General features: G+C 44.5%; 1 protein-coding gene across 1 annotated transcript; it reads left to right on the top strand.

Moving 5' to 3' along the window:
- The first annotated feature begins 11,397 nt into the window (after positions 1 to 11,397).
- On the top strand, positions 11,398 to 18,608 carry LOC132515997 (3 beta-hydroxysteroid dehydrogenase/Delta 5-->4-isomerase). The gene is made up of 3 exons (XM_060142379.1): positions 11,398 to 11,542; positions 15,242 to 15,406; positions 17,751 to 18,608. Exons 1-3 carry the CDS (start codon positions 11,398 to 11,400, stop codon positions 18,560 to 18,562), a joined length of 1,122 nt encoding a protein of 373 aa, XP_059998362.1. The 3' UTR covers positions 18,563 to 18,608.
- The last annotated feature ends 281 nt before the right edge of the window (positions 18,609 to 18,889 follow it).

Here is an 18,889-nt window from a genome sequence, read left to right as displayed (position 1 = left end):
CTTGCCTAAAATCCTCCTCTGAAAGAAGACATCTTAAAAGGGCAGATCAATAATGACTGAAGTAGCTAGTGGATTAAAATTTTTGAATATACTACGTTTCTATGAAACAGCTATGTAAATCTGCACTCTAGACAGAAGAGATATACATATAAAATATTCCCCAACAAAAATTATACTCCTATCTGTAGATAATAGGGAAATAATAGAGTTAAAAGCATAGGCTTTGGAGTCATACAGACATAGGATTGACAGGACTGTGACTTGGGAAAGTTTTTTGATCTCTCTGTTCTTCCATGTCCTTGTCTATAAAATGGGGATTATACTACCTAGCTCGCTAGGATGGGAGAAAGATTGAGATAATGTATGTAAAGTTCAGAGTTCTAGTGTGTTTAAGAAATAGCAGCTTTGGGACTTCCCTGGTGGCACAGTGGTTAAGAATCCACCTGCCAACACAGGGGACACAGGTTTGATCCCTGGTCCTGAAAGATCCCACATGCTGCAGAGCAACTAAGCCCATGTGCCACAATTACTGAGCCTGCTCTCTAGAGCCCGCGAGCCACAACTACTGAGCCCGCGTGCCACAACTACTGAAGCCCGCAAGCCTAGAGCCCATGCTCCACAGCAAGGGAAGCCACCACAATAAGAAGCCTGCGCATGGCAACGAAGAGTAGCCCCCGCTCGCTGCAATTAGAGAAAGCCTGCGTGAAGCAACGAAGACCCATCACAGCCAATAAATAAATAAATGTTCCTTTAAAAAAAATAGTAGCTTTTATTATTATTATTTGGCAAATTCCTATTCATCTTTCAAGACCTTGTTCAAACGTCACCTATTCTTACCTGGCTACTTGTTAAGTGTTTCCTATTGTGTATTGCACATTATACGATTACAATCCTTATTATAATGTGTTATGTTTATTTATTTGTCTCTCACCACTAATAGACTGTACATGGCTCTGAGCAAGAAACTATATACTTGGTACCAGGCTTGGCATATAGCAGCATCTCAATAAACGTTTGTGGGATGGACAGATGGATGGATGGATAGATGAATGGATGGATAGATGGATGGGTGGATGGACTGAAGATACGTGGGTGAAAGGAGAGATGGAAAAATGAATAGATGCCCTACCAGAGTAAAAATTCCCCAGACTAGTAGTCAGCAAAAATAGACTTCTAGAGCAGGGGCATCCAGCTGGATAAGATCTGACGCTTGAAGTCAACAAGAAAGTTAAGGATGAATTTCCAGTGCCCTAAATAAGTAACTTCATAACTGGTTTCCCCATGTTCTCTCACTCCTTGTTACATTCTGTTCTCTATACAACAATCTGATAGATTTATTAAGTACAAGCAAATCCTATACCTCACCTGTTTAAGGCCTTTCTGCAGCTTCCCATTCCACTCAGTGTCAGTTCTACACTGATCGTCAGCTCTTCGGGGCACTGTAGGATCATGTTCTTGCAAATCCTTTATCACTCTCCCCTTCATTCACTATGCCCCAGCCATAATGCCTCCTTTCTATTCCTTAAACAAGCCAAACTCTTTTTTGCCTCTAGACTGTCACCTTTACTATCCCCTCTACATAAAATGTCCTTCCCCAATCTCTTTCCATGATTGGCTCTTTCTAGAAACTTAGATCTCAGTTTAAAAGCCACTGCCCCAATCAAGTGAGAGTTCCCTGACTGTCCTATCTAGAATAGGCTCTACTTTACTCATCGCATTACCCTGTTTTTTTTCCCCTCCCAACACTTACTACAATCGGCAGTTAACTTATCCTTTGTTTGTTTATTGCTAATCTTCAGCTGCACAGCCACATTTATCAGTTGTGGTCACCTCTTCATTCCCAGCACATGGAACCATGCCCAACACCATGGAAGGCTTTCAGTAAATATTTGTTAAATGAATGAATCCAAAAAGACAAAGCTGGATCAAACTGCACTGCCACACATGGAGAAGTATAGAAGTCCCAGAGGGAAAATGGTGAGTTAGGACAGAACCAAGCTGAACTGGTCACTACCTAAGCCAAAAGACATGAGAAGTCTCCTATCATTCCTGGGTCGACACTTTGCTGCGTGAACTCACGCCATAGTCCAGTTCCACTTTTGCCCAGCTTATCCCACATAACCAAGGTCAAGAGAACATTAGATAGCATGGGAAACACAGAAAGAGAACACCGTCCTGCAGCAGCCTCTCTGGGCATAACACTTAATGCTATAGCCATCTGCCTAACCCAAATGAATGGACTATGTGCCACCTACATATTTATAAAGAGAAAATAAACTATGGTGGTATTAGACAGTCCTGTTTGCCTATACTGGGGTGTATTCAGAACCCAGAATACAGGGGAAGTGAACACCCAGACTTCCAAATAATCAACTCCTTTGATTCTTCTCTAAATAAATGATCTTTAAAGGGAAGATCAGTAGTGACTTAAATAGCTATATTTTTTTACATCCTCTGTATCTATCTATATCCTCTATATCTCTATGAGATAACTATGGAAATTTGCACTCTGGACAGAAGAGCTATCCATATAAAATATTCCCCAACAAAAATCATATTCCCTATCTATGAGACAGGGCAGAACAGACGAACCAGATAAAAGAAGGAAAGTGAAGCTAGTGTAGTTAGAACGCTTAAAGAGTAGTAGACTGTTGATAGGATTGTGGTCTTTGAAAAGAGGCCTGGGAGACTAAGTTAGATGTCATTGTTAATGGGTTGATAAAAGGAAAAAGATAATTGACCATGACCCTTGTGTTAGATCCTAACCTTTTATTCAGTTAAAAGTTAAAATTGGCTCCTGCATTGTTGGGCTGATGGTCATTTTGAGGCCAAGAAGGGGTCTTAATTTGGCAGCAAGGATGGGGTGCTTATGCTAAAACTTAGGGACAGGCTAAGGAGGTGCTGTGTCTAAGGGCAACTGCCTGGCTGACACAACAGTCACAGTTGCACTGTGGGACAGGAGGCCTAAGTGAGCAGGGGTGTGAAGAAGGCCCTCAACACACTGATTGGAGTAGCAACAATGTGCCTTGGAAAAGATGGCAGCTTCACAGGATCAAAAAGGGTTATGGGGCGGGGGTGGTCCTGGTATAGCCTGACTCATGCACCACTGCAAGGGATCTTGGGAAACTAACGTTAGTTCACAGAGCCAATGCCAGAGACGTGAGAGAACAGAAAAACAAATGAAAACCTAAAACATTTGTGTCTGTGACCTAGGATGCCACAGCATCCTGTTAAATAAGGTCTATTCTGTGTAGTGTACTGACCTCCAGGAGAGGTAGTGAAAAGAGACAAGAGATTCAGGAACTCTGGAAACAAATTAGACTATACCAGTCCTTGACCAATAAATGAGAAAGGAGACATCTTTATTTCAGTCACATTGGGTAGTTTTACTAGATAGATGTAGGCTTTCTCAATAAAGTACTAAAGAGCTCAACCAACTGAAGAAATTAAAGTCTGAGAAATATTCTCTTACCCAGGGGTCTCCAAGAACATGGACTCTGAGAGTGGGCAGGCTTCGGGCAGACTCCTGAGAGAACTGGACAACCCAGCCACCTCATGTAGCATGGGACGGCACCTAGATAGACTTTGCTCTTCTCTTCCCTGTTCCTCAGCCCTCATACCCCTGTCGCCAGCTGGGACTCAGCATCACATCCACGGGGGCTTGGTGAACTTCCTAGAAATTCACTCTCTGGAATTCCACTTCTAGATCACAAAACTATGCCTCAGATACCACTTGTTGAAGGCTCTTCCAATTTGTGTTAAGTCCATGACTTTGGTCTTGTTATTCTCTTACGTCAGAGATCAGATAAGAATATCTCAAAACCTCATTGTCTCTTGTGGTGCAAAAGAATAAATAAGCAGCCTTGAAAATAAGGTTTGAAACCCGAGGAATCGTTGGTAAGATAACATCCACTCTCCTAACCACCCCACCACCATCTCATAAATCAGATTTTTTTTTGCATGCTCAGACTATCTTGCTGGCTGATGAACATGCAGTAAAATTCCCCAAGTTTCTCTGTAATAACTGTACTTATTATAGGGACTTCTAAGTAGGCATGATGGCCAGGAAGTCTCTTCAGCCCTGAAATCAGCAGGTGGCAGCCTGACTGAGTCATTCCAGATGGGTTTGGGGTAAGAGAAACAAATCACAATAGCATATGGCAAGAAGGCAATTGGGGATGTAGATAATGGAGTTAGCTTACTTTACAAGAGAATCTAGTGTAAGTTCTCCCTGTATACATCTACCTGGGTGATAACTGTACTCTTTTTTTGGTCCTAGACACATTTGTGTCATTTTTTAAGTTGGCTTTTCCTTCTGAACTCAGAGGGCTAGACCTAAGATCCAGGATCCCAAGGGAGATGAGCAGGGATGTTATAAAGATAGTGCCAAAGGCTGTTCTCATTGCATCAGAAGTGTGGACAGCGGAATGTCCACAGTCACATGAAGAGATACATATGAAACCTCAGAAGGGACTTCTCAGCCCCTAAAAATGTCCTCCATTAGAATGCATGGATAAAGAAGGCAGAGAAATCTTCCCCATTGGAAAGTTTCAACAATTGAACAGAACACTGGGTATCTAAAAGATAAGCATTGTTTTCTGATAAAGAGGATTGGCTTTGGAGTCACCCCAGTGTCAGGTTGTGTTGATTCAGATTCTGACTCCACTGTCCTCAAGATGTTTGGCAAGACTCAAAACGTCTTTTGTTTCCTCTACTAAATAATAATACCAATCTCCTTGGATTCTCATCATGAAAATTAAACAATATGGGGGACTTCTGTTTCCCAATCCAGGAGGTAAGGATCTTGGAAGTTGCCGGTCCATTCCAACAACAAGTAAAAAGTTGAACAAACTGAAAAATCAGCAACTTCTCTAGATCCTTCAGAAAAGTGAGGTCACAGGGCACACCACCACCACCACCCCCCAAACTGGAGAGACTGGCAGGTACAGAGAATCACAATTTATCTGAGCAGAAATCTATGAGCAGAAGCCTCAGTGAAAACCAGCCCTGGCATCAGAAAACCTGAACTGTAACTGATGAATTGCTGGAGGCTAGGTGTGGACACGTCTGAGAGTTAAAAAACTCTGGGGGCACCCAGTCAGAGGAGGACCCCCCCCCACCCAATACTTTTGTTTTACTTACAGGAACTCTACTAGGTTCTCACAGTGAATATCAGAGAAAAAAGTCCCTAGAGCTTCTAGCAGGGGGAGGGGGAAAATAACCATGTTGATATACGCCAGTGCATGCTGTTCTTAACAAGGCCTGCCCTCAAAAGAAACCACTTTACCAGACCCTCACCTACTAGGGTTTTATCAGAGCCCAACCAACTTGGGAGACCAGAAATACCCAACTCCTGCCCCCTCTAGCAATCCTGTCCCACTTTAGCGGGGAAGGGGGGATTGAGAAGTAAAGTTCACAGTCCAGGGGCACAGGCTCACCAAAAGACCAAGACTAATCATAGGACTGTAGAACACTTCCCCAACACACACCCTTCCACCACATCACTACAGGCCTATGGACCAGAGTTCTTCTAACCCAGTACATCATGTCTGGCTTTAAACAAAAAATTACAAGGCAAAAAAATACAGTTTGAAAAGACAGAACAAGCCTCAGAACCAGACTCAGATATGGCAGGGATGTTGGATTTATCAAGCCAGGAATCTAAAACAGCTCTGATTCATACACTAAACGATCGAATGCGCCAAGTAGACAACATGCAAAAGCAGATGGGTTATGTAAACAGAGAGATGGAAATTCTAAGAAAGAATCAAAAAGAAATGCTGGAGATCAAAAACACTGTAACGGAAATAAAGAATGCCTTTAATGGGCTCTTTAGCAGAGTGGACATGGCTGAGGAGAGAATCTCTGAGTTTGAAGATACGTCAATAGTAACTTCCAAAACTAAAAAGCAAAGAGAAAAAATATTGGGAAAAAACCCAGGACAGAATATCCCTGAATTGTGGTACAACTATAAAAGGTGTACTATATGAGTAATGCAAATATGAGAGAGAGAAGGAAGAGAGAAAGGAAGAGAAGAAATATTTGAAGCAATAATGACGAAGGATTTCCCTCAAATTAATGTCAGACACCAAACCTCAGTTCCAGGAAGGTCAGAGAACACCAAGCAGGCATATTATCTTCAAATTACAGAAAATCAAAGATTAAAAAAAAAGTCTTGACCAAAGCCAGAGAGAAAAAAAGCACACTACCTATAGAGGAGCAAAGATAAGAATTACATCCTTCTCAGAAACCACGTAAGCAAGAAGAGAGTGGACTGAAATATTCAAGGTGTTGAGAGAAAAAAAGAACACCAACATAGAATTCTGTATTCTGTGAAATTGCCTTTTTAAGCTGAAGAGAAATAAAGACTTTCTTAGACAAACAAAAATTGAGAGCATTTGTTACCAGTAACGCTACGCTGCAAGAAATGTTGAAAAAAGCTCCTCAGAGAAAGAGAAAATTGTATAGGTCAGAAACTTAGATCTACACAAAGAAAGAGCATTAGAGAAGGAAGATGTGAAGTTAAAAACTCTTATTTTTCTTATTCTCAGTTGATCTAACAGATAAGAGCCTGTTCAAAATAATAAAGTAACAATTATATATGTATATTTTATGTATATGCCTGTGTATAAGTGAAATGAATGACAACAATGATAAAAGAGACAGGAGGGAGGAACTAGGAATATTTTGTTATTATAAGATACTCACACTACCCGTGAAGTGGTATAGTGTTATTTGAAAGTGAACCTGGATTCATTGTAAATGTATATTGCAAACTCTAGGGCAACCACTTAAAAAAGAAGGATAATTGACATCCTAAGAAAGGAGAGAGACGTTCACAGAAAGAGAGACAAAATGAAAAGGCAGAGGACTTTGTACCACATGAAGGAACAAGATAAAACCCCAGAAAAACAACTAAATAAAGTGGAGATAGGCAACCTTCCAGAAAAAGAATTCAGTATGTTAGTGAAGATGATCCAGGACCTCGGAAAAAGAATGGAGGCAAAGATTGAGAAGATGCAAGAAATGTTTAACAAAGACCTAGAAGAATTAAAGCACAAACACCTAGAAGAATTAAAGAACAAACCAACAGAGATGAACAATACAATAACTGAAATGAAAAATACACTAGAAGGAATCAATAGCAGAATAATTGAGACAGAAGAACAGATAAGTGACCTGGAAGACAGAATGGTGGAATTCACTGTCGTGGATAAAGAATAAAGAAAATAAAGAAAAAGAATGAAAATAATAAAGAAAAAATAATGAATAAAGAAAGAAAGAAAATAAAGAAAAAAGAATAAAAAATAAAGAAAAAAGAATGAAAAGAAATGAAGACAGTCTAAGAGACCTCTGGGACAACATTATACACAACAACATCCGCATTATAGGGGTCCCAGAAGGAGGAGAGAGAGAGAGAGAGGACCTGAGAAAATATTTGAAGAGATAATAGTCGAAAATTTCCCTAACATGGGAAAGGAAATAGCCACCCAAGTCCAGGAAGCACAGAGAGTCCAAGGCAGGGTAAACCCAAGGAGAAACACGCTGAGACACATAGTAATCAAATTGACAAAAATTAAAGACAAAGAAAAATTATTGAAAGCAATAAGGGCAAAAGGACAAATAACATACAAGGGAACTCCCATGAGGTTAACAGCTGATTTCTCAGCAGAAACTCTACAAGCCAGAAGGGAGTGGCACGATGAAAGGGAAGAACCTACAACCAAGATTACTCTACCCAGCAAGGATCTCATTCAGATTCGATGGAGAAATCAAAAGCTTTACAGACAAGCAAAAGCCAAGAGAGTTCAGCACCACCAAACCAGGTCTACAACAAATGCTAAAGGAACTTCTCTAAGTGTGAAACACAAGAGAAGAAAAGGACCTACAAAAACAAACCCATAACAATTAAGAAAATGGTAATAGGAACACACATATCAATAATTACCTTAAATGTAGAAGGATTAAATGCTCCAACAAAAAGACATAGACTGGCTGAATGGATACAAAAACAAGATGCATATCGCTGTCTACAAGAGACTCACTTCAGACCTAGGGACACATACAGACTGAAAGTGAGGGGATGGAAAAAGATATTCCATGCAAATGGAAATCAAAATAAAGCTGGAGGGCTTCCCTGGTGGCACAGTGGTTGAGAGTCCGCCTGCCGATGCAGGGGACGCGGGTTCTTGCTCCGGTCCGGGAAGATCCCGCATGCCGCGGAGCGGCTGGGCCCGTGAGCCATGGCTGTTGAGCCTGCGCGTTCGGAGCCTGTGCTCCGCAACGGGAGAGGCCACAACAGTGAGAGGCCCGCGTACCGTAAAAAATAAATAAATAAATAAAAAATAAATAAAAGTTGCCCAGAGCGGGGGAGTGGGAATGAGGAGTGGCTGCTAATGGGCACAAGAGATCTTTTGGGGGAGATAGAAATGTTCCAAAACAGGACAATGGTTATGGTTATACAAGTCCATAATTTTACTTAAAATAGTTGAATTGTATACTTAAAACAAGTTAATTTTATGGCATGTAAATTATATCTCAGTAAAGATGTTTGGAAGTAAAAGAAAGGTGATGTTGTGGTCCCCATCTGCCTTCCCCTTTATTTTATTTCTCACTGTCTGTAGAGTTTATTGGTTCCACTCAGAGATGCTGAACTCTTGTTCTGTTGGCTCTTTGGCTGAAGGCAATTCCCAGAGAGATACTAGCTGAAATCTACCAGCCTCCAGCATTCCCAGCAGCTGGGGGAATGAATACAAACGCCAGCCTCGAAGAGGACAGGGGATGTATATGGTTCACTTACAGCATCGCTAGAGCAGGCAAAGCTGTATGATGCACTTTAGTGGCCTCAGATAGGCTCTACGCGTCTCAGCAAGACAAGGGCCTTCAGTTAGTGCTGATAGCTTCAGGGAACAAGATGCTATAACTCAGTGACTAGGGTCAACCTTTCCTAAGCAAGTGTGTTTGAGGCATTGGGAGTCAGGTCCCTAGTGGGAAGAGGAGAATGTCTATAACATGGGGAGAGGGAGAGACCTGGAGTAGGGGGTCAAACCCACTCTTTGTAAAGCATTACTCCCAACAACTATGGAAACGTGAAAAATTCTTTTCAAGAGCATGCGGCATTTCACCAAGATAGACCATTTTTGCCGGACCACGAAACAAGTTTCAATAAATATCTAAAAATCAAAGTCAAACAGAGTATATGCTCTGGCCACAATAGTATTATATTAGAAATTGATAACAACAAGATACCTGAAAAATCCCCAATTTTAGAAATTAAACAACATGCTCTGAGTAACTCACACATCAAAGAAGAAATCACAGGTAAATTAGAAAAATATATTTACCTGAATGATGACAAAATTCTAATACATCAAAACTGTTGGGTGCAGCTAACACAATGTTTAGAGGGAAATTTGCAGCTCTAAATGCAAATGCACACTGTCAAAAAGAAGAAATCAAGTATCCAATCTTTGACCATAAGAAACTTGAAAAAGAAGTGTAAATTAAACCCAGAGTAAATATAAACAAGCAAATAATTAAAACCAAAAAAAAAAAAAACTGGTGAAAGCAAATGGATAGAAAGTAAAGGAACACAATAGTGAATTTTTCTGTATTCAGTGTACAAAAGTTAATTTTAAATGGATTCTATATTTAAATATATACCCAGAACCATAAATTTAGAAGAAAACTTAGGAGAGTATCTATCCACTAAATATCAGAGTGTCGTTGTTTCTGGGGTAGACTGGAAGGATGGGAATTGGCTGGAAAGGGGTAGGAAAGAGTTTTCTGCAGGGAAGAAAATGTTGTATATTTTGTTTTGGGTGGTTTATTACATCGGTGTACATAATTGTAACAGTTCATTGAACTAACACTTAAGATCTCGATATTTTAACACACGTAAATTACACCTCAATTTTTTGACAGTATCTTGCAAAGCTTATGGCAGTGGTATTTGGGCATCTCTGGGCACAGGCTTCCGAAGCATACGGGCATCTTCAGTTCAAGAATCTACTGAGAGTGGTTTTGCAGCCAAAATCTGGGGTGAGTGCAAACATTCATAATAAAAGCTACGGTGGCCCACAGCTACAGATCTCTACTGTTGGAGGACAGAGGGAAGAAAAAGTGCCCATCCAACTGAGAAGACATCTTGAGAAGGAAAAGTGAGGCAGGCAGCTCCACGTAATCAATGGATCAGTTTATTAGATTGTAACTTACAGAATAGGGTTTGGTAAACAATGACCAAGAGGCATTCACAGCTGCACTGAGCACTGCCGAGGGCTATCAGGACAACTTTATAACTAACCTAGGGCATGAGGGTCAGCGCTTGGAAGCAGGACGCGCATTCCTACATTAATATTTATGAAGGGGTGACTAGTCTCATGGGCACCGAGAATATGTCAGCAAAGGTTTTCATCATTGTTTGGGGACTAACAGATCATAGAGGCCACCTGGCTCTAACAGTTATTAAACAAAATCTATTAATATCTATTACAAAGCCCTTGACAACAGAGAAGTAATTCACTGCACAGTTCTGAGTAGGGTCAGTGAAAGGACAGGAAAAACTGTAAGGGACCAAGATGGTGTTAGTTAAGCTAACAGCCATACACCTACTCTCGTTGTACAGATCTTAGAACTAGGTGGTTATCACCAGATAGCTTCCCTTCAATGGTGCTCTTCCTCCAGAAACCCAGAGCTCTCCAGGGGGAAGTCGAAATTGAGGCTCCAGATATATTGGGTGGGAAAGAAAATTGCCTTCCATAGTGAAGGCACCCTCCACCGCCCCGCCCCGCCCCGCCCCGCCCAGATGTATTTACTGCACAAGGCAGCAATTCACACTGTGCTGGGAGATTTCTCCCGGTCTAGCTTAAGTTTACAGACTGCGGATCCCAGACAGCGGACACTGACCTCCACGAGTCCTGCTGAGGGCAGAACCAAGAATCTTTATCACACTGTGGCCTTGAAGCTTGCTTTCTCTTCTTGTGCTTTGGAGGAATGAGAGATACAAGTTAAAAGCTCACCACTTTTTGATGAAGTGACCAGGGGTGAGCAATGAGTATGGAGTAAGAGTTCAAGGTGAAGTGGGCTGAGTCAGAGGCAACAGCACATAAAGCTCCCTCCAGTCCTGTCTTTGGGACATAAGGAGACCAGAACCCCACTCTCTCATCTGGCTTGCAACAATCTAACAGGTTAGAGCTTTTTCATTTTCTTTCAGCTACTCCTGGGAGGGGGTGCATGGGATTTTTGCAAAAATGGAGTCGAAGGAACACAGTGGGTTTTTATGAGCATGTAATCACTTGACATTTCTTTTAGGCTCTCTCCTGTGTCAACCTCTCATCCAAACTGCTCCCCAGGGTTTTCTGGTTCCTGGCAAGTGTTTCTCGGCGCCCAGGTTTGGCCATGGCAGGGTGGAGCTGCCTTGTGACAGGTGGAGGAGGGTTTCTGGGTCAGAGGATCGTCCACTTGTTGGTAGAGGAGAAGGAGCTGCAGGAGATCCGGGTGCTGGACAAAGTCTTCAGACCAGAAGTTCGGGAGGAATTTTCTAGTAAGTGAACTTGAGTCGTGGGCGTGTAGTTCCATTTTAAACCCTGCACAGGTGTGGGGAGAGGGTTCTTGTCTAGCAATTTAAGGAAAGTTGTAGTCAAATCAAGGCTAATCCCATGTTATCAGAAAGGAGATTACAGATGGAGTAATACCATGGTGTAATCACAGATGGTGTCAGGAGATGATTCTGGTCCTGACCCAGGATTAGAGAGGGTGGCTGTAGACCAGCCACTTCAGCCTCTGTTCTTCTCATCCAGAAAATCATGTTTCAGTTTTCTCCCTTGTCAACAAGTCTTCAATGTTCTGATGATTTTTGACTTGTCACTTGCTATGTACCATCTGCAAAGGGCGAGCTATTGCCATTAACCTGGAGACCCCACCAGCGGGTCCCCGCCCCTCTTGATTGCTCTGGTCTTTCTGTGGCTTCACTGAGCATCTCCAGTGAAGGTGAAATAGAAGGAAGAGAAGGTGAAGCGAGTGTGTGTGAGTGTGTGTGTGAGAGAGAGAGAGAGAGAAAGAGAGAATTAGAGACGGAGCAGGAGAGAGGGGAGTGCAGAACGTGCACAGGCTTGCAGCAAGGGAGCCAGAAACCTAACAAGAGGCAGCATGAGTGCAGACACACCTCGCGTGGATTCCCCGTACATCTCTTTTTATCATTCGCCTCTCTTCTCATCACCACAAGGAAGTGACTGCAGAATCTGCTGAAGCACCTCACGTCTCTTTCCAGATTGCTGCCCGTGGTGCCAATGCAAAAGCTTGATTTATAGTGTATTTTCCAACCTGTTTTGCCCCCCAGATCCTCAAAATAACCCTGTGAGGAAGGTAGGAGAGGGGTAACACCCATCCGGACAATGAGGAAATTGAGGTCCACAAAGGTAAAGTGACTTGCTACCCGGATTAATGGGTAGCAGAGCTTAGACTAGAACTCCAATCACACGGCCCTAGGGCTGACTCTTGGCAAAGTGAATCTTCAATTTCTGCCATTTCCCCCTTATGCGCCCCCAAACCAATTCGCTGTCCTCCTCCCCAGCCCCAGTGGACTGGCCGTCTACATGCAGGCCCTGGCTGCCCAGAGGACCCCTCTCCCCACACAAAGCCCCCCCCCTCCCCAGCCCGCTCTCCTGGACCCTGCCCATCGCTCTGTTCTCCTTTCCTCTCCCCTGACCTCTGCAAACATCCTATTTCCTCTATCCTCTGCTTCAACAGCGTCTCTGCTTTTTTTAAAAAAATTCACAACTGATCAACATCAACCGTTTGTAATCCCTACATCTCAGCAATGTTGGCAGTCTGACAACTTATGCCCAGAGAGGGCGATGCTCAACCTAAGAGGAACATCTCCCCAGTGTGAATACGTCATGCGCTGTCATGGGTGGGGCAGGGGCCTCTGTCAGGATAATAACAGAGACCGCTCACGGTGTTCTTTCTGTGCCAGGCACTGCGCTAAGTGTTTTACGTGTGTCAACGCATTTGTTCCTCATCACAATCGTCTGGGATGGGTAACAGTGTCCTCCTTTCTTTAAAGATGAGAATACAAGCACAGAAGAATCCAGTCCATTCAGGCTGCTGCAACAAAATACCACAGGCTGGGTAGCTTATAATCAGAAATGTACCGCTCACAGTTCTGGAGTCTGGAAGTCCAAAATCAAGGCAGGGTCAAGTCCTGGTGAGAGCTCTCTTCCAGGGTTCATAGCCTACACCTTCTCACATGGTGGAAGGGGCGAGGGATGTCTCTGGGGTCTCTTCTATAAGAACACTAATCCCATTCGTGAGGGCTCTACCCTCATGACCTAATCACCACCCAGAGATCCCCCCAACTCCTAACACCATCACATTGGCATTAGGATTTCAACAAATGGATTTGAGGGGACACAAATATGCAGACGTTGCAGAGGTTAATTAACTTGTTCAAGGTCCCCCACCTGGAAAATGGCAAAGCTGGATTTGAACCCAGGCGGTCTGGCTGCAGCGTCTGTACTCTTAATCACTAGTTTGTCTAGTAGCTTCTCTCTGGGCCTCCCTCCAATCCAGTTCACACCACGTAAGCAACTGCATATTCAGTCTATGCAAAACACTGGCCAAGTCCCACAGAGCCTTGGAGGAGGAAGCTAGGGCTCCACCGCCGAGGCATACACAGCGCCCTCTGCTGTTCTCTCTGCGGCCCTGCATACTAATGGGTAAGAGGTCTTTCCTCCCTTGGCCTTGGGCTTCAGGGCATAGCAATTCCTTTGAGCCGGTCTGCTGAAGTTAGCCTTGAAAGAGAGGCAGAGTAAGGGAGGGGCAGGGCAGACGTGGGGACACAATCAGAAAATTCCACTCTGCGGCTAATTCCTCTGCCTTTCTCTCACTTCGTGGCCTTTTTGGAGTGGAAGCATTGGGGCGGAGCTAATTTTGCAGAGGCTTAAGGAGAGCAGGCTTAAGGTTCTTCCAAGTTGTAACCCAAGGAGGAAATTCTGCAGCCCTGAATTTTTCACTCTGAATTTCTCTCTCACTGTTCTCTGCCGTCCATTGCCAATTTCATTTAAATTGACGTCCTGCAAGCAAGGCTTGAAGCCTGGGCGGGGTGGGGGGGGGCGGGAGGCGGGGCGGGGGGCAGGCTAGAGTCTTCATTAGAAGTGTGACTTGGATGTTACCTCACCCTCTCTGAGCCTCGCCTGTAAAGTGGAAATCAGAATCTCTATCTCATGAGACAGCTGTGAAAGGAAATCAGAAAGCTGAAGGTAGTGTGCAAAATAAAAAGCACAAAATAAGTGCGGGGTATTTATCCAAACTGTATGTAGCGTGGCGTTTATGTCGTGGGCTCATCTGAGGTGATGATGTTACCAGTAGTGCACAGTAGCTCCACTTCCCGCGGGCTTCAGAGGAGCCAGAGACCCTGATGTTGTCTCTGCAACCCTTGGCTAGATGGCCGGAATGTTAGTCCCTCGGTGGCTGGCTCATTTTCAGCATTGATATCTGCTTTTGATGATATCTAATAAGAGCTCTTTCAGTTAAATCCATCCTTCGGGCCCACCCTAAATTCCTGTTAATAAGCGCCACTATCCTTCTGATCACTCAAGTGGGAAAAACTCAGGCTGCCTTTGACTCTTCCTCCCAGCCCATCACCAGTAAGAACCAGGACCTGGCAAGGTAAGGTCTGAAAGTTGAACCTTTTGTACCTCTCCCCTTCTCGTCTCCCACTCCTGGATCCCTGGTTCCAGTCTTCCCCATGTGAACTGTGGTTCAGACGGTGTAATTAATCCCTCAATCACCTTGCTTTCTCTTATATCCACTAGACTGATCCACGTTATAATACCGCAGCCAGGGTTCGCTTCTTACAGCACAACTGTTTACATTTCTCCTTTAATTCCAAACCTATACTGGATTCCCCATTCCCTACCGAATTAAATGCAAATTCTCTCCTTAATGAATTTTATAAACTCCCCATGAGTCTCTTTAACAATTTTGGTTCCAGGCACTCTTGACCCCTCACTGCTCAAACTCTCTTTTTTAGGATGAGATGGGACGGAAAGAGATGTTTGCTCTTTCCCAAGAAATGCTACACATTCTGATTTCTGTGGCCTTGTTTAATTGGTCCTTCCATGGGATGTTCACCCCTCCCCACTCCTCATTCCCCCCAATCTACCTGTCCTTAAAGACCTGGGTTACCAGGAATCTTCCAGATCCAGAAAGCCTTCCAGTGACCTGACTCCTGTTCACACAGAGCTCCAGAGCAAGATCAGGCTGACCTTGCTGGAAGGAGACATCCTGGATGAGCAGTGCCTGAAGGAAGCCTGTCAGGGTGCCTCGGTGGTCATCCACACCGCCTCTGTCATCGACGTCATGAACGCCGTTCAGCGAGAGACCATCATGAATGTCAATGTGAGAGGTACAGGATCCTGGGGAGGAGCTGAAGGGAAGTGGGCAAGTGAGGGTCAGAAGGTGGGATAAGTGAAGAGGAGGCTGGTAGACACCTGCTGGGTGGGCACCAAGTATTTTTCCTCATCACCACCAACAGAGATTCAAGGCCATCATCCTCCGTATTTCTGATGAGGGAACTAGGGCTGAGACAGGCTAAGGGACTTGTCCAAGGCCCTCTGGGGAGGAGTGAAAGGGCTAGAATTTAAACCCACGCCTGTGTGAGTCCAAAGGCCACGAAAACCCTTCTGCTGGTCCAATCAAGTGTTGACTCAGCTCCAACCTCAAACTCTTGCTATCCAACCACCTCCTGTCTCCACTGGGCTGGAACCAGACCTTACAAATTCTTCCTTGGTCATCATGCTAGCTTTTCTGTGTGGCTCTAAGTTGAGGGTCACCATACAGCCAAGAACTAAGAGCTCTGTGGTATGAGGTACCCCCAAGTCAGTTAGGAGTGACGGGCCACAGCTCTGGGCTGGTTTCCTTCAGGCAGGACTTCCTGCAAAGGAAGGATAATAAGGGTAAAGAGAATGCCACCCCCCAGAAGGATTCCTCATAAGAGAACTGGCAAAGCTGGTTCACAGTGGTCTGGCAGTACAGAATTAGCCAGCACTTGTCTTCCTGTAATATTTTCTTAACAAGAATAATTTCCCGTTATCCATAATACCATCTCTTCAGCTCACTACCAGATCTATTATTGAAGAGTAGCTCCTAGCCAGGTGCCCAAAGTACACCCTCTTTAGATCCTCATCCCATAAGTGCTTGGTGGCCCTCTCTGAACTGTGGCTTTCCAGTTTACTTTAAATCTAGACACAGTCACTCAAGGGATTAGCTTAAATCCCTTATTAGCTTGCTGTGTAGTATCCTCCCTCTGACCCCTGGAGGCCAATCTCTCTAGGACCACAGCACCCCAGAACATCTGCCTTCCACGCCCTGCCCGCCAGAGTTAGTCTACTCAGAGACTCCTTTTCTAAAGCAACTCATTGCTTTTGCATCTCCAGCCTAAAATTGCACTGTTTCAAAAAAGACCATTTCTAGTTTCAACTTAGCCACACCCCCGGTCACCCCCATATTGCCAGGAGGGTGCTAAGATTAACCAGTCTTGAGTTTTCGGCCCCCCTCTCATAATTTCTACTCTCCACGGCTCCCAACAACAGGGGATTTGAAATCCCTGAGAAACGTTAGAGGCCTCCATTGACTAAAACTAGCATCACTGACAGGTTTAGAAAATACTTCACCATCATGGCCATTTCTCCCTCTGCAGGTAAATTAGCTCCGAATTTTCTCTGCTTCTAGATTTAATTTTTTAAAAAGGAGGCTGTCTCTCCTGAAAAGCAAATTGCACAAAGACCTTAAAAAGGATTTTTTAAAATACCACCCAAAAATGATGCTTTGCCCAGGAAATTGCTTCCTTCTTGTAAGGAAGGCGCTCTGGGTGACCTCCGTGAGCTAAAATCCTACCCACATAAAGGGATTCTGCAAGATCCTCCCATGATAGATATTACCAGCAGAGGGTGCACTCCTTTCTGCTTCGTCCTCCGGCTCGACACACAAGGCCAGTGCTAGCTCCAGAAAGCTAAGCGAAAGGAAGCTTTGCCACCCCGACTTTTCATACCTGGGTTAAGAAGCCACAGCTACAATTAGCAGTGGCCTTTGTAGGAAACACACAATCAGAAACAGAGTCTGGATCTCCAGCTTCTCCCCAGAGCCCACCAATCATTTGCTCAGTGACTCAAAAGAAAGTCCTTGTGACAAGTTTTTATTGGTCTTCAAAAAAAAAAAAAAAGGAGAAAAATAGGAACAATTCAATGTGCACTTAAGAGTATATATTACCTATATACAACTCTGTGTGTGTGTGTGTGTGTGTGTGTGATGTGAATCCTTCAGCTGTCCTCTTTTGCCTAAGGACCAGAGCTGTCCTTATTCTGAGAGTATGACCTCCTAATGTTTTAAGTTAAAATAGCCTATCTTTAATGAGGTGGTAGACATGACAAATGATCATTTTAAAATCTCTTTACTCCGCAAAATATAAAGTGGCAACTCGTTGTCCTTCTCTGAAATTAGAAGTACGTACCCTGGTCCATGAAATCCAAAAGCCTAGAAATGCTGGATCTCCAGATTCCAAATCTTGGCCTCTTTTCATTCCTGCTTTCGTCCTGTGGCTTTAGCATAAGCTGATCTCAGCCAGAGACACACAAGAACGCACTCCTCATGTGCAACAGCCCCCTCCCTTGAGGGTTAGGGGCAGACGCGGTCCATGGCACGGCTGGCTCTGGACTATTTCCCGACACTGACGGTGTGCTCCCCGTGGGCAGGTACCCAGCTCCTGTTGGAGACCTGTGTCCAGGCCAGCGTGCCAGTCTTCATCCATACCAGCACCATAGAGGTGGCTGGGCCCAACTCCTACAGGGAGATCATCCAGGACGGCCACGAAGAAGAGCATCTTGAAACGGCATGGTCCTCTCCATACCCATACAGCAAAAAGCTTGCCGAGAAGGCTGTGCTGGGAGCTAATGGGTGGGCTCTTAAAAATGGCGGCACCTTGTACACTTGTGCCTTGAGGCCCATGTACATCTATGGGGAGGGGAGCCCATTACTTTTGGCCCACGTGGACAGTGCCCTGAAGAACAATGGAATCCTGTCCCATCACTGCAAGTTCTCCAGAGTCAACCCAGTCTATGTTGGCAACGTGGCCTGGGCCCACATTCTGGCCTCGAGGGCCCTGCGGGACCCCCAGAAGGCCCCAAGCATCCAAGGACAGTTCTACTACATCTCAGACGGCACACCTCACCAAAGCTATGACGACCTCAATTACACTTTGGGCAAAGAATGGGGCCTCTGCCTGGATTCCGGGATGAGCCTCCCCGTTTCTCTGAAGTATTGGCTTGCCTTCCTGCTGGAGATAGTGAGCTTCTTGCTCAGTCCAATTTACAAATATCGACCCCCCTTCAACTGCCACCTGGTAACCCTGTCAAACAGTGTGTTCACCTTCTCCTATAAGAAAGCTCAGCGAGAGCTGGGGTATGAGCCCCTCTTCACCTGGGAGGAAGCCAAGCAGAAAACCAAGGAGTGGGTCGGCTCCCTGGTGAAGCAGCACAAGGAGACCCTGAAAACAAAGACTCACTGATCTGGGGGGTGACAACGATGTGGATGTGGGTACAGTTAGGAGATGTCTGTCACGCTCTCCCCTTCCGGCTTCATACGGCAAACAACATAGACACGAGCCCGGGTCCTCCTGCTTCCGTTTTATAAGATGATCATGTTACTGTCTTCCTCCCTCCACCAGAAACCTTTCCCTGTCACTGGCCCAACGGGAAGCTTTCTGCCCTACCCTCCCTCCAGGGGACGGCCAGACAAGGTGATTTGCTGCTGCTGCTGTGCCACCGTCTCAGTTGCCGATTCTGAGCTATTCGGGCTTCTTTTAACTTAGAGTTTTGCCTGTTAGTTCCATTTC

The sequence above is a fragment of the Lagenorhynchus albirostris genome, chromosome 2, assembly GCF_949774975.1.
Source record: "Lagenorhynchus albirostris chromosome 2, mLagAlb1.1, whole genome shotgun sequence".
In the NCBI taxonomy this organism is placed as follows: Eukaryota; Metazoa; Chordata; class Mammalia; order Artiodactyla; family Delphinidae; genus Lagenorhynchus; species Lagenorhynchus albirostris.
This window is presented reverse-complemented; position numbering and strand designations above follow the sequence as displayed.